Here is a 23,229-nt window from a genome sequence, read left to right on the forward strand (position 1 = left end):
CCAAATGGGAACTGCTGTTTCCTTGCTAGACGGTCGAACATTACTTGGGTTTCCTGCATGTTAATTTTTAGACCTACCATTCTACTCTGCCTGTCTAACTCAATGATCATGATTTGCAATTCACCTCCTGAGTGACTCAGCAAGGCAATGTCATTAGCGAATGACAGATTGTGTAGGTATTCCCCATTAACTCTTATCCCCAAATGTTCCGAATTCAGGCCTCGGAATACCTCCTCTAAACAAGCGGTGAATAGCATTGGCGAGATCGTGTCTCCTTGCCTGACGCCCTGCCTTATTGGAATTTTATTTCTGACTTTATGGAGGGCTATGGTAGCTGTATAGTTCCTACATATACCTTCCAGTATTTTGACTTAAGACTCATCTTCACCCTGATTCCGCAATGCCTGTATGACTGCTGAGGCTTCCACTGAGTCAAATGCTTTCTCGTAATCAATGAAGGCTATATATAGGGGTTAGTTATATTCTGCGCATTTCTCTATCATCTGATTGATAGTGTGAATATGATCGGATGTGGAATATCTCTTACGAAAGCTTGCCTGATCGTTTGGTTGATTAAAGCCTAGGGTTGCCCTGACTCTAATAGCGATAACCTTAGTAAATACCTTGTAGGCAATGGACAGTAAGCTGATTGGTCTGTAATTTTTCAAGTACTTGGCGCCTCCTTCTTATTAAGATTACGTTTGCTTTCTTCTTAGCTTCTCGTACGTTCGAGGCCATAAGGCATTGCGTATACAGGGTGGATAGTTTTTCTAGCAAAATCTACCCTCCGTCTTTCCACAGGTCTGCTGTTAACGGTGGCTCAGTGGTTGGGGCGCTCGACTACTGATCCGGAGTTCCCGGGTTCGAACCCGACCGCGGCGGCTGCGTTTTTATGGAGGAAAAACGCTAAGGCGCCCGTGTGCTGTGCGATGTCAGTGCACGTTAAAGATCCCCAGGTGGTCGAAATTATTCCGGAGCCCTCCACTACGGCACCTTTCTTCCTTTCTTCTTTCACTCCCTCCCTTATCCCTTCCCTAACGGCGCGGTTCAGGTGTCCAACGATATTTGAGACAGATACTGCGCCATTTCCTTTCCCCAAAAAACCAAATATTATTATTATTATTATTATTATGACCCTCACCAGCTGCTTTTCCCCTTTGCTTTGCCTTTTTCGTTACTGGCGGGTGACACATTGCTGTGTTGCTGTCTCTATCATTTACGTTCTGATTGAATTGACTACTGTATAGATTTGTGTAGAACTCTTTGGCTACATTAACTATCTTATCCATATTGCTAATGACACTGCCCTCCTTGTTGATTGATCATATCAGTCGCACATTGAATACTGCCTTTTAGTCTACGCCACTATATGAAAAACAAATCTCAACCCTCTGTTAATGCTTCAAAAGAAAGAGACCAGGCTTATCACTCGACTGAATTACGCTGTCCAGACACCAAGGTTTTCTTCCAGAACAAAATGATGAGGCTTATTGAAAGAATCAATAAATGCATTTGTAAAAAAAAAAACTCCCGAAGCCCATGAGTGTATGGCCATATTAAAGTGGTTTTTGAATACTGTTTTCGTTATTCAGTTTGATTTTCTTAATCTGCTGTGCCTTATTTTGTTTTTTGCCTATCTGAACTAACACTAAAAGAGATATTTGTGCTCACCCGATCAACTTCTGCATGGAAGCTACTCGAACTTTTACCGTATTACTGCGGAGAGACATTAGTTCCCGATCCATGACGTTTTGAATAACTACAGAACAGCTTCAACTGATCGCTAATGTTTCAAGTGGCACTTCGGGAAAAAAAATAATTTAAAATATTTACATCTATATTTACCAATTGCTTTTTGCAGCTTTGCCTTTTTTTTGACGCCATGCTGTCCAGCATTTCTGTATTTTTTTTTTCTGAGACTGCATCGTGTTACTCAGTGATATGTCCGAGCTGCTTCATCTCCATCTTGTTGTTGTTTTGTCTTCGTGACAAGGCACAAATGCTTTTATGCTGTATTTCTTTTTGTATTAGACACTTGACTTCACGATAACAACAGAGCTTCCAGTCTGTGATCTCTTTTCGGAATTTCTGGGAGTAGCGCTTCGATTAATTGTTTAAAGAAGATAATGAAATCTGTGAGCAGAAAATAAAAATAAAAATGACGATTCTGGCAGTTTTTGTTGTTTCCAGAAAGAACGGAGAAATTGCCGAATACCGAAAATGAAACCCTGGCAACAGTTTCTTTTTTTCGTCATCGCAACCTTACACCCATGTGAATTTAATGATAATAGTCACGGACAAATTAAAACTTTTTAGGCACACAATGGGTAAAAATGTATTTAAAGACGGAAATATAAAAATTAAATCTTTCTTTTTTGAGTTTACATTCTTCTTCTGGCACATTGCTATTAGCCTATCAAAAGATGGCACATACCCACACTAGGGGATCGGCCAAGAATCGGGTGGCTATTCACCTGAACGCAGTTAATAAAAAGGAAAAGCACGTGGAAGCGCAACACCGGTGAATTCTTCCTCATGAACAGAAAAGGGATGAGAGTTTTGACTTCAAAATTATAAGAATAATAATAAAGAGAGGAATTAATTATAATTATTAAGTCAAAATGTAATAATTGACAGAAAAAAATATTTTGGAACACTTAGCAAGGCAGTCGGTGAGATTCTCTCAGGAAATTTAGAACAGCGGTACAAAGAGATCTGTGGCGGAACCCAAATGTGGTGGCGCCAAATGATAGCAAGAGCGGGCTGCTCAAACTAAGGCCAAGATGCTGCAAGAATACTGAAAAAGAAACCCTGGCAATGGTTTCTCTTTTTCTTCATCATAACCTTACACCCATGTGAATTTAATGATAATAGTCACAGACAAATTAGAACTTTTTAGGCACATGGGGGGTAAAAATGTATTCACATATGGAAATATAAAAAAAATTAAATCTATCTGATTTGAGTTCACATTCTTCTTCTGGCACATATGCTGTCTTTTTCCTTCCTTTAGCTCATCATCAGCTGAAGGGATAGCAGTCGTCATAATCAGCAGCCATCCATGGGCAAGCCGGGGTGTCATCGCCACTAACAAATCATACGCATGGTCCCCCCAAAAGTAGGCGCGTCGGCGCCTTCGGGTAAGCCGTGTCCATTCACGGCGTCTCCAGGACGTGGCAGCCAAAGACGTTTCATCGCTTAAGTCCCACCATCACGGTGGTAACGTCGATGGGCCGCAATCGCTGACTCACCATCGCCAACAGTAAGTCCAAGATTTGTCGGTGTGTCATTGCACTTACCCCTTATAAACTAGTCGATTTCTGGCGCCCTCCTATTTGCCGCTCTCTTTATGTCTGTCGTTTATATAGGGGCACAAGGTCTGGGCTCGTGAACTGCCAATGCTGATCACACTCTGTAGCAGTGGTGTGAAAAGTTGTGCGTATACGATATGCAGGGCTTCATATGCGCATGCAGTGTTGTGCATATCTATTGTTTTTATGCTCCACTACCGAAGACTATATGCAACATTAATGACTACAGTTTAGGCTGTTCAGTGTTAGTTTTATAGAGGACTTTCTTTTAAGGTGAACGGCCTCGTTGTCGTGGTATGTCGTAACCCAAAACTCTGGCTTTGAGCTACTGTCCAATGACGCCGCTGTCTTGAACGGGCGGTGCCATGAAGGCTCCTGTTAAGGCGACCATTCGCGGTAGTGGAATCCACGGGTTGTACTTGGCTACAGGGGTAAGCATGAGAGTGTGATACTGATGTCGCGGGTCGGTTTCTCTCCTTGGTGAACGGCGAAAATTCCTTTTTTCTCGCTAGAAATGCGCGCAAAAGCTGGTGCTATTAGAACAAAACAAACTCATACTAGCATGGTATGGGTCTTTATTTTAGGAGAGGGAGGCGATTACTGTCTTGAATATTTAAAGCATTACGAATATTTGGATTTTATGATGGTCATTTTCATGGGCCTTTGCACCTTTTAGCCTGGAAGAAGAAAAAGAAGTTGTCACAAAAACTGGTGGCAGTGGAACAAAATGAATCCCTATCAACATTAACGACCAGTTTGCTTTTAGGAGAAGAAGCAAAATACTGTATTGACTTTTTAAACCATCTTTGAAACTTTTGAGGATTAAAAAGTTAATTTCCGTGGCATGTTGAAGCTTTTCACTCGAAGGGAAAAAGACATATATATGGTAGCGGCTTCAGTTCATTTATTTTTGAAACGCACTTTGGTACGTTTCCGGGCAGAATGTTTTCCTCAAGTCTGTACGGGGTACCTCAAACAAGGCAGTAAGCGATAACTCGTGCGGAAAAATGAAGACAAAATTGAATCATGCTGCTAGACTGCTCACAGTAACTCGTTCGCCATCTCTTTCAGAAATTCAAGATGGCCACACCGAAAATTTTTTCTCCACTGTTGACCGTATTTTTCGCCGCAGCGCTAGCGGGTGCGACTCAAACTAGTGGCTTGAACCTCACATACAAGATTCACACCTTCGACGCGCTGGTTCGTAACTTACGTCCTTTTTGCTAAGACTCTTATGAGAGAAGTTCCTGCCGCAGTTGAAGGAGAAAGTCTGCACGTGTACTCACTCACACTATTTTTCGCTTTCTTCCTGCAGATCGATCACTTCACGTACAACAAAAACACCACATTTCAATTAAGATACGCAATAGCCGATCAGTATTGGAACCGAAAAGGTGGACCAATATTTTTTCACACTGGACACCAAGGTTCCGTTGAAGAACACGTGAGCAGCGTGGTGAGTGATCTTCTTCGTCGTCTTTTTTGAAGCGAAAAGCTTCACTAGGCTCGTCAACACAGGGCATCGCGTGAGCCACACTACAAACTTGCCACAGCTGCGCATGCTCGAAACCGAGTGACGTCACGCGGAGCGCCGGTGGTCGCTGCTGCCGCAGCCGTCGTCGCCGCCGCGCGCTGCCTCCGTCGTCTGACCTTTCCTCATGGAAGGAGGAGAAGAAGACCCAGAAGTGGAAGCGTGGGAGTTGGCTCAAAAGCATCGAAGATATGAAAAGTGCAAGGCTAGACAAGCGGCTGAAACGCCAGAATCACGAGAGGCACGCCTTGCTAAACACTTTTCGCTTTGAGATATCCAGGCTTAACACTTTAGCTAAGCCTCAGCCCAACTTTTTTTTTCTTGCAGCCACGAAACACGTGTTTTTGAGAGGCCGATGCCAGACATAAAGCTGGACGAGTTGATACAATCGAAACTCGTTATAACGAAACGGTCTAAAGCGAAATAATGTATATAACGAAGGAATGACGATTCCTATTAGAATCTCGGTTAACACGAGCTATAACGAAGCTGCGGCTATAACAAAGGGATCGCCGGGCCCCTTCAACTTTGTTACAACGTGGTCCAACAGCTTCCGCCCTCTCCGTTCGGTCACGTGACACTCGCGGTACTGCAGGAAATATTATATCCGCCGCTATGGACGAGGGTGGCGCTGGTGAACACTTTTAAGGTTAGCTTACACGCAACATAAACACCCCGAAAGCAGAAGATTGGACATCCGCCACCGTGGCTCAGCTGGTAGCGCGCCGTATGCGAAATTCGGAGGCCAGGGGTTCGGATCACAACGGCGGCGTGTGGTTGTATCTTCTGCTTTCTAATCAGTTACCTTTCAGCGATAAACTAATTATACTAATATAATCCCATTGATTCAGTTTCGGGTACTGTTGGCTTCCTTCTTATATACAGCAAAATAAGAGCGATTCCGAAAGAAAAAGGAATTCGCAAGCTGATTTGGCAACGGACTCTCCTACCTACCCGCTGTTGATTATTGGCCTATACGGGCCGCACATCTATGGTAATAAGTTTATCACCAGTGTTATAAGGGCGCTCACCGAAGCCTATGGGGGTGTTGTAAACAGTGCTGCGTAAGGTTTAAAATGCAGCGTAGCTTGGCTTCTTTTTAAGATTTAGACGTACTCAAGGACACACTCAACTTCATTGAAATGTGACCAGAGATGCCTACTCTGTCATTACTCAGCGTGCTTGGTAATTTTTTCGCGTCTTCGAGGATTCTTATGCCGTTTGAAAATGTGTCGTAGCTTTAGAGACCGGAATGTATGGAGTTTGGGAATGCACAGGCACCCCAAGCATGGCAGTTTCCACTCGAAAATTCAAAGAAATTACTCTCAATACCATACCTGTCGGATACACTGTGCGGGCAATTTAACTTTCCCCTGTACACGTGCCCCCCTCCCCCTTATTTTTCTGGACAATAATACTAATAATACTACTAATAATAATAATACTAATAATAATAATTGGTTCTTGGGGAAAGGAAATGACAGTATCTGTCTCATATACCGTTGGACACCTGAACCGCGCCGAAAGGGAAGGGATAAAGGAGGGAGTGAAAGAAGAAAGAGGTGCCGTAGTGGAGGGCTCCGGAGTAATTTCGACCACCGGGAGTCTTTAACGTGCGCTGACTTCGCGCAGCACACATTAACTTTGTTTTATTTTCAGGGAATTATGTGGAACTGGGCTCGCGATTTCAAGGCGGTCTTGGTATTCGCGGAGCATCGCTACTACGGCCAGTCTTTGCCCTTTGGAAAGGACTCATTCAAGGTGAGCAACGACGACGCTTCGGAAACTTTGCGCTGTACACCTCTTTTTGATTTCTGCGCATGAAGATCCGTACCCCGCAAGCCGACGTAGTTCTCTCTCGCTTTCTGAAGTAACACGACACAATATTCGCCCTTTCCCACACTTTTTGCGAAAACGATCTCAAGTATTTCTGTTTGTTTTATGTGACTCTGACACAGCAAGTCTGAATAATAAACTGCGTGTTGATCACTTCTGTGAAACTACGAACGTTTTGACAGAGCGAATTTTCGTAAGTGCGCATGCTTCCTTTTCTGCTTTTATCACTCTATACCTTAGAATGTCGAAACCACCACCGTTGCCAGATTACCTACTCTCTATGATAAAGGCATTCACTACTGGTCTCCTATCAGCTGTGTACAGCGCCAGGCGCTGCCACCATATCGGAGCAAATGCGAAGAGGAAACTGCGCACCTACTTTATGACTGGCCTCGGTGGGACCGCGAACTGGTATCCCTGGATGCAACGGTCGCCGATTGGAATCTCGTCCTCTAACGAAACCCAAAACTGTCGGTCTTCAAGGCAGTGAGAGTCTGGAGAGATGAGGGACTAATTACCCATGCGAATGAATAACTTGTCCCTCATCGCAAATATAATCCACCTTGCGGGATTCTCCTAAACATTTGACCAGCACTGTTCCTACATCGATGTATCGATCACTTCGTTCACGTCCTTCCATTTGCTAGTCGTCCCGGTTAGCTCATTTGGTCGAGCGACTGCGTCGCTGAAGCGGTGGAACTGGGTTCTAACCCCGGACCACGGCTAATTTTCCTTCAACTACAATGTTTCTGTCGAAGCTGTATATCCATGGTAAAACAGCGCGGAAAAAACACGATGAAGGAAAAAAACACGACGACACGAGCGCTGACTTTCAACAGATGATTTATTACGCACGTGTGTACATATACTATTCCCGCCAAACACTACACAGAACAAAAAATATTCAAGAAACACTGCGTCATCACTGAACACATTAAATCTACCTTGTTGCAAATGCATGCTCCAAACAGGTGATTTCGTGGTTAGCCAATGATAATGAGGGCTTGCTAATGCATGCTGCCCCCCCCCCCCCCCCTTGTCAATATGATATGCCTCTACTAGTTCCCTTACTATCTGATCTTTATGTTTGAAGATGACGGATGTCTGATGAAGCAATGGGGCGCACGTGTGCTTAGGTTGCCTGCAGTGCAGCGCCAAATTCGAACCGGCTGCCCTGTCCAAAGAATTGTGATGCTCCCTCAGCCGTTCGTTAAGACATCGCCCAGTCTGGCCAACATACCACCCACCGCATGAAAGGGGGATCTTGTATACTACACCTTCGACGCACTCAACCTTCCTCTCTGCGTGTGCTGTGGTACAACCACCGCCAATCGTCCTTCCTAGTAGGGACTCTCGCTTCCGCTGCACAGCTCGGCAAATGTTTCTTAATTTTCGGCGAGACGAAAATACAACATCAACTAGAAATTTTCGCCCCACTTTCTTCAGACGTTGTGATAATGCATGGGCGTAAGGGATCACAGCAATCTTCCGGCGATTCGAGACCTCATCTTCCTGAGGAGCACGCTTATGCACCGATTTGATTTTGGCCATCAGCCTTTCGCATAACCTTCCGATAGCGGCCCCAGGAAAACCAGCGTCTTTAAGCCTAGAAATCTGGCCTTGCACACCTTCCTCAATGATATGGACACACGACTTGTTGAGAGCGGCGCGAACACAAGACAGGGAGATGCCATCCTTTACCAGCTTAGAGTGCCCAGACTGAAAGCTGAGTAGGGGCTTGACGGAACGAGGCGAATACAGCCACCAAACATGTCCGGGCTCAAGTCTCAGCTCCACATCCAAGAATTGTATCCTACCTTGGTTAACGGTCTCCGTGGTGAAAGCAAGTCCTTGACCATTTCTGACAAATGTGTTCACGACATCTTGCGTGCATCCTTCGTTTTCAACAAAAACGAGGTAATCGTCGACGTATCTGTGTACTTTCAGTACACCGCCCGGTAACTCTCCTGCAATTGCTTTGTCAATTCTGCTAAGGAACAAGTCACTTAGCAGCGGAGCCACGCGAGACCCAATGCATATCCCGGAACGCTGTATAAACACACTGTCATTCCATGAAACAATGTTGGAGCGGAGGTACATACACAGCACTTCAAGGAAAGCATCAACAGATACACCGCAAACATTTCGGAAGCGCACTTCGTCATTGTCCTCACTTATACATTCCCTTACAAAGCGCAGCAATTACTCATGAGGAATTGAATAGTATAAATCCTCGACGTCCACGCTGAACACATTACAGTCACCAGGATTATTGTTCTGAAGGTACTCCAAGACGACGTCGGAGTTTCGCGTTCGGAAAGGGTCTTCAAAAGCAAGGGAAGCAAGCGCCTTCTGTAAGTAGCTGGAAACAACAAGCTGCCAAGTTCCCTTTTCCGAAATTATGGAACGAAACGGATAGCCTATTTTGTGGGTTTTAACCGTAAAAAATATTTCAAGCGTGCTGCGTTTCGATTTCTTTACGGACTCGCGCAAACGGTCGAGATTGGCCTTTTTAAGAAGGGCGACGGCACGTCTCTTAACTTTTGCGGCACTCTCTAGCACTTGTCGAAAATTCTTGGAGATGGCAGCAAGCGCTTTGTCCGAGAACACACTCTCCTTCATAACAACAAAGCAGCCCTCTTTGTCTGCTATCAGCGGTCTCAGGTCATTCGCGGCCAGGTGGTTCACTAATGCGCCAAACCCTTTTTGAGCCTTACGCTTGCCAAGGGAACCTTGAAAAACTGAGAAACACTCGGAGACGCACTGCTGGCGCTGCCCTTCAGGTACCTGCCTAGCGATTGTCCTTGACAGGCCCAACTCTTCAGCTGGTAATAGCCGTGGCTCAAAACAGTATTTTGGTCCAAGCTCCAGTGTCTTGCGATGGCGTTCTTCCACAACAGCGTCATCCAAAACAACTACCCTACCGCGAGCACCGGCAGACATGCGTTCCTTGCTCGCAGACAATGAGCGGCGGACCCAGTTCCACAACAAATTAGTGTGCTGGTAAGCTGTCTTGCACCAATCAGCAAAGAGTCGGCGATCACTTCGTTCACGTTCATTGCCACAACAAACATTCAACCTTTCTTTGAAAAAACGAGCTTGTCTCCACCACTCCGAGGCGAAGTTGAAAGTCAGCGCTCGTGTCGTCGTGTTTGTTCCGTCCTCGTGTTTTTTCGCGTTGTTTTACCATGGATAACAGTAACCAACTTCTCAGCTTTCCGTGCATCGAAGCTGTATAGCTTTCCTCTGTAGCCTTATGGCTGCGCATGGGTGGACGATAATGAGTAATTACTCTCTTATTACAAACCTTCATCACCTGGGAGAGTCCGTGGCTACAATTTTGTTCCTTTGTAGTACTGTTTTTCGATTGTGGAGATTGTGCGCGCCGGCGAAATTTCTCTCTTTCAAACTTCAGGGGGCCATTTCTCTAAAATACTGCCTGTTAATCTTTGAAGGAGCAAGTCTTCTGTTAGTTACATGGCTATAACCAGGCGCCCATGACTGTTCACTCTCTCTCTGTCAGGCTCCTGAGATGACCGCCTACCTGACCACGGAACAGGCCCTCGCCGATTACGCCGAACTGATCACGTGGATCAAGAAGAACGTCAAGGGAGCCCAAAACAGTAGAGTGGCAGCTTTTGGTTGCCACTACGAAGCCATGTTGGCCACCTGGTTCAGGGTTAAGTACCCGCACATTGTCAGGGGGTAAGTGCTAGTTCTTGCGAGCGATTACGATGAGCTTTCACACCTCGATCCAATACTAGATGAAAAGTTAAAACGACAGCAGAAGTACAGTCTTTGTCAAAATTATATAGCCCAAGGGGTCTGCTTCTGAGCCCGGCACTGCAGCTCCTCTTGCACACTCAGGGACCCTAACCTCACGAAGGAGGGAGAAACTTCAGTCCTCAACCCTCTCAAGCTTAGGACTAACAAATGTGCTAAACATCCCCGCTACGGGGCTTGGAAGCAAACCCCTTGGTCTGTACGCTTTTGACAAAGACTGTACCTGTTATGTGAGCTTGTGTGTCGAAGAAACAAATGTTGGTTTTATAACAGAGCATGTGTGAAAGAAAAAGCATGTTAAGGAAGGCACTGCCTGACTGTAATCTTTCGTCGCCGACAGTGTCCTGGCGAGCAGCGCTCCCTTCAAGATACTATCTCCCTTCGTTTCCTGTGACACTTACTTCAAGGCGGCGACGGATGCCTACAAAAAGACTTCCAAAAATTGCCCCAACGAAGTCAGGAAGATATGGCCGGTCCTCGAAAAGCTGGCCTCAACCGGTAATTTAAAAGTAGCTTCTCTTGTTTCGCAAAAAGCAAAGAAGTCTCTTCACCTATGGTCATCCTTATAGTACAAAAAATAATGCAAAAACTCATCTTTTTTCATTATGCACTGTTAGCGTAACAGGGCATCGATGAGCATTAGGAGTCTCATCGAAAAAAAAAATTATCTTTGGTCATAAAATTAATACATTGCTTGGAAAAAGGGATGTCACAAGACCGAAACTTACGTCACCTCCCGTAAAGCTATCAAACAGCCTCTGATGCTATTGCATTCCACCATCATGATGTGAATTTTTTCATCTTATAAGCGATGACGAAGTAAAAAGAAACTTATACTCGCTACCTTCCCGCCCCGCCAAGTAAGATGTGCAATCTTGGTCAAAAGTCTTAATGCCACAGCGTTCAGCTGCAGCGAAATGAATGTTCCTAGAATGCTCCGTGTAGTGGATCATTCAAAGCACAAGTCAAGCAGGAAGCTAGCTACTCTACGTCAAGGAGAAACCCTCTGCTAGCATTTCAAGGTCATTCGGTCTTCAATGGTGCCGTAATGGCTCTGTTAAGCGAATGAAGCGAAAAGCCTTTGGCCTCAAGACTTTTGGCCAAGACTCTACGTGAGAGTGCAGTTAACGGCGATGTCAGTTGTGACGCTGTTTACATTTTTAGAAAATGCATGTACAGTTATGTCTGTAAAGATGCAGCGCATACTTCTAACATGCTGACATGGATCTAGTAGAGTTGTTCGGAAGCATTTGCATTATCCGAGCATTGTACCATGCCGAACGGCAATTCTCATTTAGCTGTCCATTATTTGCTTCTCTGCTCATTATCGTGATATTTGCTGCTTTCAGAGGAAGGCTGCCAAAGTCTCGGGAGAAAATTTCGCCTCTGTGCCCATTTGCGCCGCAGTCATTTCCCGGCTTTTCGAAACTGGCTTCGTGACAGCTTGATCGGTGTTGCTCTCGTGAACTATCCCTACCCGACATCGCACGCACCGCCGCACCCTCTGAAGGTGAGCGCCGTGCGCCAGCAATCATTAGCGTTCATTTACGGGCGAAATGTATATATATATATATATATATATATATATATATATATATATATATATATATATATATATATATATATATATATATATATATATATATATATATATATATATATATATATATATATATATAGTTGGGTAAATAAAAGTTTTAGTCCTCTTTGAAGAAACAACAGTGGCGGCTTCGTAGGGTGAGGTAAGTAGCACGCCTACCCAATACCACGTAGACTAAATCATATGCCTCGGTACGCGGCTTAAAGATAGCTACATTTTTGCTTAGTGCACTTAATGTGAAAAAAAAAACACGCCGTTTCCGTAAGTTATCTTCTTTTTGTAGAAAACTAGAAAGAAAAGGCTCGCGGTTTAGCCTTGCTAACCACGAAATTTTGTTCGAAAGCACAGTTGTTTGCATGTGGACACCACCGCCACGTAGTAGTAGTAAGTGGTTTTATTAAAAATAATGAACAAGGAACGAAATTTTTTTTTGCTAGCCACGGCATCTGCTGTCGATACTGAAGCATCTGAGCTGGGGCGGCGGAAGTAAAGGATAGCAGGCAGAATGGAGAAATGAAATAGAAAAGTTGAGGGTACAGGAAGAAAAGATGGGGGAGAGATGATGCATACAAAAACTATTTACACAATAATAGATATATACAGGTTGCTCGCATGATAGGTTCATGAAAAAGGGATAAAAACACACGCGCACAACACTGTGCACACTACAGCTGGAGTGGGGCGTCCACCCGTCACGGACCTGAAAGTGCGATTGAGGTGTCCATTGACCCAGTAAGGCGGTTATGCGTGTCTTTACCTTTTTCAGCGTCAGTGCCAATTTACCCCATGTACGCCGGCGGCCTATGCTGCAGTGCCGTGTTTTTTCAGCAGTATTGTCGCTGTCAACGCCTATTGTTCTAGTGCCGTGTCTCTGCCACTACGTTGTCCACGTCAACGCATGCAACGCACATCTCCCTGTAGCTCAAAGCGCGATTAGTAGTTTGATAATAGTATTAGTTAATGAAAAAGACAATGTGCAATTCACAGCGTGAGTGTATGTGGCAGTTTAGCATGAGGTGTGATCGGATGCGGCGATAGCATAGTGCCCTCGTGCAGTGGCCAGCGAAGCTCATCTGTTCGCGTCGCCGCGGATTCGAATACCCCTCTCGGATATTTATTTGATTGATTTTTATTCATTTATTTCACTTGACAAAAATCCACAAACACCGCAAGCACACAAACATCACAAGATCTTGCTCGGGGTTTACCCACCAGTATAATGCTTTCGTACTAATGAAGTGAACCTACTTTCGTTATGGGGGCAGGAAATTGACCTCGATACGGCAATGGGTAATTATAATGAGAAGCAAGAGGTTGTGTCAAGTTATGTTTTGAAAGGCGTTGATTAAACTTTTACGATTCTCAACAGTTAAATATTTGAATTTAAAACGGTAAAAAATCTACACTCCTTGTACTGCGTCCGTTGCTGCCTGAAAAACAACAAATAAAGAAGAAAGTTCCTGCTCGCGCGTTGCTATAAAGGGCGAAGAATTTGCAGGGATAGCTGTTCTTACTCGAGCAGCTGTGGTTGTGAAAGCCACTTGAAAATCGTGAATCGGACGCAACGACCTGCGTTAGCCACTGTTACAAACTTTGAGAGCCGAAAAAACAACAGCGCTGCTGATCGCATTCGCAGGCGGTATGCGAGCTCCTACGCAAGGCCCATGGAGACACCGATCAGCTGGTCGACGCACTAGTGAAGGCAGTTGGCTTCTTTCGTAACAACACTGGAAAGACCACCTGCTACGCTAAACCGGTGGCGAGCAAAGAGCCTGCGTGGCTTTTTCAAGTGGGTCCTCTCAATGCTCTAACGGACATTAGTTTTAACAAAAACTTCTGTCTCATTTCTGCCCGTTTCCGGAAATCAGTACATCCACTTCGAAACCAATCTGAACTACATGGGAGATGGGAGGTTAAGGGTTGATGGCGAAAGGAGAGTAGGGTATGGCATAGCAAAACGGTGTTTAACGTACCAATGCTACTCAGTCTGTGAGGCACGCTGTAGTGGAGGGTTCGGGATTGATTTCAACCATGCGGGGGTTTTTAACGCGCACTACTATTGCACAGCCCACGGGCATCTCTTAGGCGCCCGTTCAGGCGTTGAGCGGCAGGCCTCGGCCTCGGTGTAACCGAGCGCGTAGCGCAGCGGAGGAGGAGAGATGGTGGTAGCGAAGAGAGCCCGAGGAGAAAATCTGAAAAGGAGGGAACGGCGGCAGCGTGAAGAGGAGAGAAGAGTAGCGTGCGCCATCGTCTGCTCGTCGATGACGTCACCGATAAAGTATGCATCATTCCCTAGAGATGGCGCCAGACTAGCGCACTCTGCAAGCGCTCTGGCCGTTCGCCCGAGGCGAGGCTCGTCGATGGCGGAACACTGCGCGCTGCCCAAGTCGAAATCCACAGCCACGTCCGTTAGGCAATGCATATTCCGTATGCGGTAACCTACGATTCGAGAACCGCAGCAGATGCTCTAAAGAATTATATTTCTGAGAAGCGTAAACGTCGGCAATTTCTTTTATATATTTGGCCGTATACTCTGTGTGGTCCGTAGTTTCTCCCATACCCTTTTCATAGGCGCTAAGCCGTGTTTCCAATGTGTTAGCAGTAGATAGCGTCGTTGTTCGACCACAGCACCTCCCTCCCCGCTTTCGTTAATTACTTCGACAAACAGCGTTCCAGAGTCCTTTACGCCGGCTTCATTTCTGGCCTGGATGATACAGCGATTCTGTTCAAAATTTATTTTATTGTTTTGGTTTTTTTATAATGCTTCGATATCACTGGATCTACCATTCGGCCCAGCATATACGATAAATGTAGAATAGAATCGAAGAAAAACAATGAGAGCATATTTAAAACATTCGCATACAGTGGGTAAAGCATGACGTAAGATGGCAGGTGCTGCCACCGGTGGCATTTGTGCAATCCAGATTGGTATCGGAAACACAAGCAAACGTTAGACGATTTTTCCAGCGTCAGGACTGCCACACTATTGCTTTCGCACTGAAAATGTCGATAATATGCTGCTCCTGGCTTCTCTATACCCGCGAAGTCGCTCGGCTACTGATTCTGAGAACCGGGGTTTGAACCCGACCGCGGCGGCTGTGTTTTTATGGAGGCAAAACGCTAAGGCGCCCGTGTGCTGTGCGATGTCAGTGCATGTTAAAGATCCTCAGGTGGTCGAAATTATTCCGGAGCCCTCCACTACGGCACCTCTTTCCTTCATTTGCTTCTTTCACTCCCTCCTTTATCCCTTCCCTTACGGCGCGGTTCAGGTGTCCGCCGAAATGTGAGGAAGATACTGCGCCATTTCATTTCCCAAAAAACTAACTATTATTATTATTATTATTGCTTCTTTATGTATGTAAGCCAGGCACCTACTTCAGGGGAGGTAGAATATAGTAATTCAATTCAGTTCAATTTAACTTTTTTTTTTCTTCTTCGTCCGTCGTTCTTAGCCAGGACTGACGCCACACCACTGCTATAGCTATGGTCTGATAGCGTTCAGGACAATGGGAACGAAATATAACCGAATAATAACCGTTTTTATATTACACCAACTCAGTTATTCGGTTATCACTTATCGCACTAGCGCGTAAATTCGTGAACAGGATCCGCTGTTCCAGCTACACAGCATCATAGTGCAGCTGAGTGACGGACGAATAGTGATAAAAATTATCGCAGCAATGCACGGAATTCGTGCACCCGGTGTGCGGGGATGGCGTCAAGGACATGTTCTACCCGACCGAATGGGACTTCGGCAAGGTTAGCCAAAAGTGTTGGCTGCAGTTCGGCATCACGCCCACAACTGACAGAGTCATCTCGGCACTGGGTGGAGCGAACCTTTCCGGAACATCCCGTGTGTTCTACAGGTGAGCGCTTTAAAAAGTTTGAACATCTCAAAGGTACACTGAGGAGAAATTGAAATCCGGCTAGATTGGTGCGTTGCCATTTTATAATAAAAAGAAAAGACTTTCGCAGAAAATTTTACTCTTACAAGCAAGGGAAGTCCGAGCGATCCCAGTTGTCGGCCCCGTCATCCCTTTCTGCAAAAGTCGATCACTAAAACTTTTTCAAAGTATTCTATTTCGCCTCTTTCCGCTTCAGGATTTGAAAGGAACATAGTTATCAATGCCTTACGTTAACAATATGACAGTCACTGTTGTGGTGTCCTGTTTTTCTATCGGCCCTTGGCATACCCAAAAATTCTGGACCAAAACATTTTTGAGCAGGAAAGAGTTTATGAATGATTTTTTTTATATATTGCAAGATTTCAGTATAAAAATCAGCATATCTGCAGATTTACCGTCGGTAGGCTTGCATTTTTTTTGTGCTATGAATGTTTTTGCTACCGTCAAAGGCGTTTTCCATTGGTTTTACGGCAGTCTCAACTGGTCAATGCGAGCGATGGAAACACTAGAAAAGAAAGATTTTGCTACACATCGCAGGAATGGACCACTACCTTCAGTATTTCCATAATAGTACCTTACAATTTTGAAATTTTCATTTTTTTCCGGGAATTTTGCACATGGACGCAGTTTTTGTGAGCGACAGCTTAAACCACTTCGACAATATTCTGGACTGAGACTCAGAAGAAGCTGAAAAAAAAAGAATACAAGTTACGGCACTCCTTTAAGCAGTACCTTCTGCTTGTGTTCAGGTCCAGGCAGATTGGAAGGGCGCCGCTCTTCGCAAATTCCCAGCAAATTTTAATACACGCTGTTGGGGTAGCCATTAGTACGCGCTATGCCTGACAGCGAGAGGAAAAGGATTGCGACGCTGTGAAGTGTGTTATAGTGACTCTAGCTTTTCGTAGTACAGCGAATATATAACAGAAACTCCTCAGTGTTTACACACCTGTTTTGGCTCAATATGATATCCGTAGCGCCAAACGCAGAAATAAAAAAGTGGGAACAAATTATGGAAAAGAAGATCTGAAACACCAGGTAATAGACATGTTAAATAACTCTGCTTCTATTTTAGATTCCTGCCTACCCAGAAAAACGTTCAAACGTGAACTGCGGGCAATTTTGTTTTCCGTTGAGATTGTTAAGTAACAATGATAAATATAAATTTTGTTTTCAATTGTTGACTTCGTTTTATGTGTTTTTGCGATATTTGAGCGAATATTCAATGTGATTTAAAAAAAAAACTGTCCATAGTACTTAAGTACATCTATGTTGTATGGGATGTATGCGTGTACAATCTGTAACGATGCTTCTCTTTTTTTGTACCAGCTCTCTGCTGTACTGCTGTAGGTTGCTTCTTTTGTTACGGGGGCAGAACCCTCCCCTTATAAAAATGGTCTATAGACAGTCTATAGACTTGTGATTGACTCTATTGCCTTCCTATAGATATATCTTTTTGTGTATTCATATTCTATAGACTGTCTATAGACAAATGTCTACTTAAAGTGTATGGCCATAAATCTATAGATTGTCTATAAACTACCTATAGGATTTGTATTGCCTATAGGCTATTCTTTGGGGTTTGTCTATAGAGAGTCTATGGACTTTATTGACAAAAGTCTATGGACAGTCTTTAGACTGTCTAAATAAATTTTTGCATGGGTCGTCAGGCAACCATGCCTTTAGTCTCTGCCACCCGAAGGATTATCTAACTTTCTTGCAAATAAAAACTGACTGACTGACTTACTGAAACTGTGGCGCCTATTTGCGGTCAATATGTCGGGACGAAGGCTTTGTCAGGAGACAAAATAATTACATAAAATAGAATGACGGGTTAAAGAATGCTAAAAAGGGTAATATTGTGGCATGGCTACCAGCTCGTAGTGCAGCGCTCTGCCTCCCCCCCCCCCCCCCCCCGATTCTTTAATTTAATTCAATATCTCTCCCCTATGTCTGCAGCACCGGCAATCTGGACCCGTGGGCGGCTTACGGTGTCGAGGCTCCTCCGACACGCAGTAACGAGTTCCGCAACATCAGGGGCGGGGCTCACTGCCTAGACCTGCGCTTCGCAAACTCCCGCTGGGATCCGCATTCACTCAGGCTCTCCAGGAGAGTCGCCAAGAGAGCCTTCCGACGATGGCTTTCGTTGTGACAAATTGCAAAGTCTAGGCCGAGGAAACAGAACATACTTTGAATGGACGCCGTTTGAATAAATCTGATAGTTTACAAGAGCGACATATAGAGGTCAAATGGTATCGATATCAAAAATTCACTTATTCGACATTACCTCATTACAAGTAACGATCCCTGACTAACACCTGTTATCAGCACCATTGAATAAACATTTGTTCGGTACTACACCGTTAGTGCTGCCATTCAGTATTATGTTATTTGCGTGTTATATGTATCATCATATCCTTTATTCCCTTATTTTTAATTGTGTAATGTGTATAATCACGAGGCCCGCCGAACCCTTCCGCTGCCCAGTGTAAAGAAGGTGAGAACGTAGTCAACCGCCCGTCGCTTTATTTCGCACCTCCTCCGTCACCCTGTGTTGATGGAAAATAATGGTTATTATTATTATTATTATTATTATTATTATTATTATTACAGCAATGTTATGATCTTCTTTTTTGCACAATATGAAGAGTGAATCACTGTCAAATCATGCTACTGGTGTCACCATGAAATACTCGCTTATCGGGGCGTGAGGGGCTGATTCACATAAAACAGCGCTAAGTGTTGACACTATAGGAGCGCGGCTAGTGCATTCGAAGCCGCTTGCGTCGGACGGACGGGTGGATGGACGGACGGACGACGGAGGGCCACCCAGATGGACGGGTGGAAGGAGGGAATGGCGAATGGATCACCAGCCTGACTACGCTCACCGAACGACAAAGGCCTCCCCAAGACTCACCAATTAAACCTTTCCTATGCCAGCCGCGACCAACTTACCTCCGCAGACTCCTACGTCTGTATTCTAAGTTTGTGTCATAATAAAAAGCGTCATAATCTGTCGCAGCGGCTACACCTGATTGATCGAAACGCCGCAAGCGGGTGTGGTAGTTCGGATGCAGCTAAGATAGTCGAAGAAACTGGACCTGTGACCTCAAACACACAGCGGACCATGCGCTGCGGCAACCGCGACGCAGTGACATCCAGCCGCCGCTCACAGTCCCAACCGAAGCGACATCCGCTTCCGGCGCTTCGACCAATCAGGTGTGGCCGCTGCGCCAAATCTCGTCGACTCGCCTAACTTTCTCCCGTTCCCCGCTACGCTTGCCTTCTGACGGATGCATGATTGGATGCTAAGGACTTTCCCTTTGAAACTAGGTGGTGGCGGCTGCCATCAGGCTCGGCATTTTCTCCTCTTTATATTTATTTAACCAATATTTACCGCTAAAAAGTACTGCCTAGAAATTTACCCTTGTAAAATGTGAATATCATTGAGTGCTACGTTGTCCCAACTTTCCATCCTCAGCTTGTATACCTTTAGGTCACTTGCTTGGCTATGAACCACCAGTTCTTAGATCGTTCCTTACTAAAGTCAACCGCAGATCGCATTTACGTCGTAATCCTCGCTCCACCTTCTATTAAACAGCTTGCTTTTCAAACTTTTTTGCGACCGAAGCTGGAGTATGCTAATGCTATTTTGACCAGCACAACAATAATCTCACTAACGCCTTCGAGTCGGTTCAGAATCGCGCGACACGCTTCATTCTGTCTAATTATTCCTACAATGCCAGCATCTCCGCACTGAAAGCGCAAATAAAACTACCCCCCCCCCCCCCCCCCCCCACTCCTAGCTGAGCGCCATAGAATAGCACGTGTTAACTTTTTTGATCAATTTTTCCGCTCCTTGCCTTTCGATAACCCCTACATAAAGAGAGCCCATCGCATCGCCTGCTTTCGCCATCAAAATACAGTGTATCCCCCGAAAGCCCGTACCGTGACCTTTCAGCAATCATCCTACGTACAGCACGAGACTGGAATGACCTGCTCAACGAAGTTGCCACTATCATCAACTCACAAGCATTCAAGCGGCTCATCGAAAACCTCTCATCATAATTTATTTCCTTTGTTTGCCATAACCACCCACTCTCTCATTTAGTGTATCGATTGAGACCTTTGAGGAAATAAATCAATAAATGAATAAATTTCTGAATCCTAGGGACTCGGGAATGCTGATTGCCCCTGTTTCGACATCTTGATGGCTACTGCCATAATGTAGCAAAATATGCTCAATTGCCTGTTCAGATTTAGCACGCACTGCACATATGTCATCATCGTATGTTCGAAAAGCGCTGCCCGTTTGGAATATAGCGCTTTTCAAACGTAACACAAAATACCAACAAACCCGAGTCCTAGGTCTTATGTGATGAACTTGGCTATTTTTCTTTTTGTAGCCAGCCAGCTCCATCGTAAAGAGCCCCACACCATTCGCGTCGCCGAAATTGAGGTATGCGGCCTATTGGGAATTCGAATGCCATTTGGTACAAGGTCATACTAGTCGTGGCTAAATTTCTTGCCGTAGCCCCTAGAGTCCGCTAGTATGCACTCAGGCCACTGCTTGCGTGCTCAACTGACTTCTGCAAGCACCTGTACACTGCACAAAAAGATATTGGTGCTGCATGCCAGATGCAGCCCGAAGAGGGTCTTTCAGGCCCCGGGAACCCATAGTTCCTGTTTAAATTTCTGCAAAAGAAGAGAACGTAACGAAGTCAATAAAGAAGTAACTCCATCGTGGTAATAGATATCCAGCCAGCATAGATAAACTATGTCCGTGTTAAGAGGTTAAATTTATAACAGGAATAACTGCGCAAATTACGCACGCTGTGGAACTCACACTCTCTCTGAGGTACTCGCAAAAATTTGTCGGAGAATCCTTTAGTATAAGCACTAGGGCCAAGTCAGTCCACGTAAAAAAAAAAAAACAGCTGTGTCACTGAGAAGCACAAAAATAGCAGCATGGTGCTTCTTACATTCAATCAAGGCCATTTAGTTTAATTTTTTTCGCGTGCTTTTCATCGATGCTTGAACTGCAAGAGAAGGACTCATCAAAAGAGCATGACAACAGGGTGCTACTTGGTCCGCTTTATGAAGGTTTAAACGCCCCAAAGCGACTCGGGCTATGAGGGACGCCGTAGTGGAGGGCTCCGGAAATTTCGACCACCTGGGGTTCTTTAACGTGCACTGACATCGTCCAGTACACGAGCCTCTAGCATTTCGCCTTCATCGAAATTCGACTGGTGCGGCCGATATCGAACCCGCGTCTTTCGGGTCAGCAGCCAAGCGCCATGACCACTGAGCCACCGCGGCGGCTACAGGATGTTGCAAATGAATCGTACATGCGACTGCTAGGTCTACGAATACATTTACGAATTGCGGCACCGTGTCCAAAAAAAAATGTTGACGATCACACAGCCATGCTTGCTCGTCCCTGCACATTAAATCAAAGTTCATGCTAGTTTGTTTATATATGTCAGCAGAAATAGAGTAGAAGCTGAAAAAAAAACCGTTACCTCAACACTGAGTGAAACCTGGTATTTGATGTCGGGGACACTAATTTCCCGCGGACATACAGCAAGAAGTATGTGAAATAGCACAAAGGACATAACATACAAAATTTATGAAGCTGTGCAGTAGCACACTGAATTACTGAATTAAGGAAATTAACATGCATTTCAGGTTTGTGTGCCTAGATATACGTGGGGTTTTATGTACATCAGGGCTTCGCTGTATATGAGCAGCTATTAAAAACTACAGAAAATGTGCAACAACTAGACGGGCGAATATTTTGTGCAAATTACACAGCACTGTTTCTCAACTTAGATACGAAATATAAATTTGAGCTATGAGGTACGCCGTCGGAGTGTGTAGAGCTGTGTATTCGTGCTGTTGTAGTGTGTGAGAATGGGGGGGTGATTATCCAGGTTTCGACTTCCAGAGTTCCTGAACGTGCAGGCGCGGCCATAATAATACGGAGCACGCGACAAGTGACGCATCAAGGATGGATGGATGAATGGATGGAAGGTAGGAGCGCCCCCTTTGAAACGGGGTGATGGCAGTTGCAACCATGCTCAGCTTTCTTTTTCCTTTATGTTTGTTTAACTGTGTTGTAAGCTGTTAATAAAATTCGCCACTTTCTTTAAAATACGTCTTCCTACACTTTTAACCTCATGTGACCTCTCTGCTTTTGAGCCACCAATCCTCCAATCGCCTTTTGTTTATTTCCACCGCAGATTTATTTTCACGACTATTTTTATCTCTAAACTCTAGGGCCTCAGAAAGAGTGACTGTTCCTGTATCGACATCGGGACTGATACCATCAAATTTTAGTATGAGGTGTTCTATTGTTTCTACAGATTTACCACACCCAGCACATGTGTCACCTTCGTTAAATTTCTTTTTACAGCTGCGCGTTCTAAGACATCCTGACTTAGCTTCAAAGAGTAGGGCACTGACTCTTGAGTTATAAAACGCCTCCTTGATCTGCTGTTTTGAGAAACTGCATCTAAGCGCCACCTATCGACGACAGAAAGCAACACTTGGCCGTCCGCGCGCAGCGAGAGCACCCGCCACCGAGCCCCACTCTTTGCTTCAACCCTGTCGTTATCTTTGCTCGAAAGATGCTGAGCTGTTCCGAGCAATTCCGCCAGGTGATGCCTTCCTCCAAGCGTGCTGAGTTTATCGTCGATGTCGCGCGCCGGGCGCCAAGCTGTGTTGCGCTACGAAGCGCGCAGCCTTTCCTTTGCTGCAGGCACGCAGACTATACGTTAAGCAGTGATAGGCTTGCGGCAAAAAAGTGGGTCCGTGCCCCGGCGCACCTCTGCGCGTGCTGACACGCAAAGTTCCCGACGCTCATGCTAGGTGGCGCGCATAAGCACATCTCCGCAGATCTGCGACCTTTCCTGTGCTCCGTATTATTCTAGTCGCATCTGTACACCACAGTTAAAGCGTTATTAAAATTAACGCCATCGGCAATACAACCTCCGAGACCGAGTGTCCAAGCAACGTAGTTGCGCGATCTTTTTATCGACATAGCCGATGAACAATGCCAATTTGACGTCAAGTGCTTCAAGTTGCCAGGACCAGACATTGTTTACCCCAGGTCCCACTCGAAGGGAAACCGAACACGTCGCCATGAATCACGTAGAACAAACAGCACGCCTTCACAAACAACAGTCGGACACGTGAAACTGAGACTTCGAACCTCGCCGCGGAGTCTTCATTATCCACGTTACGCAGACTCGGGCTCTTAGGCGA

The 23,229-nt window shown here is 45.2% G+C and overlaps 1 protein-coding gene and 1 long non-coding RNA gene across 2 annotated transcripts in view; one reads left to right on the top strand and one right to left on the bottom strand.

Moving 5' to 3' along the window:
* LOC144110772 (uncharacterized) overlaps positions 1–23,229 on the bottom strand; it is a 189,539-nt gene that overhangs the window by 139,162 nt on the left and 27,148 nt on the right. The gene's annotated exons all lie outside the window — the stretch shown is intronic.
* LOC144109933 (lysosomal Pro-X carboxypeptidase-like) lies at positions 3,061–18,303 on the top strand. The gene is made up of 10 exons (XM_077642702.1): positions 3,061–3,262; positions 4,383–4,511; positions 4,627–4,767; positions 6,502–6,603; positions 10,202–10,383; positions 10,802–10,959; positions 11,811–11,971; positions 13,698–13,850; positions 15,740–15,927; positions 17,923–18,303. The coding sequence occupies exons 2-10, from the start codon at positions 4,392–4,394 to the stop codon at positions 18,113–18,115; spliced, it is 1,398 nt and encodes a 465-aa protein (XP_077498828.1). The 5' UTR covers positions 3,061–3,262; positions 4,383–4,391; the 3' UTR covers positions 18,116–18,303.

The sequence above is a fragment of the Amblyomma americanum genome, chromosome 11 (assembly GCF_052857255.1).
Source record: "Amblyomma americanum isolate KBUSLIRL-KWMA chromosome 11, ASM5285725v1, whole genome shotgun sequence".
NCBI classification, from domain to species: Eukaryota; Metazoa; Arthropoda; class Arachnida; order Ixodida; family Ixodidae; genus Amblyomma; species Amblyomma americanum.

What these genes read in the sequence shown, in the direction of transcription:
- LOC144109933 (XM_077642702.1), top strand. Translation starts at nt 4,392, where the DNA reads ATGGCCACACCGAAAATTTTTTCTCCACTGTTGACCGTATTTTTCGCC. An exon ending in CGAAAAGCTGGCCTCAACCG is followed by an intron (nt 10,960 to 11,810) that starts GTAATTTAAAAG and finishes TGCTGCTTTCAG; the next exon opens with AGGAAGGCTGCCAAAGTCTC. An exon ending in AGCCTGCGTGGCTTTTTCAA is followed by an intron (nt 13,851 to 15,739) that starts GTGGGTCCTCTC and finishes AAATTATCGCAG; the next exon opens with CAATGCACGGAATTCGTGCA.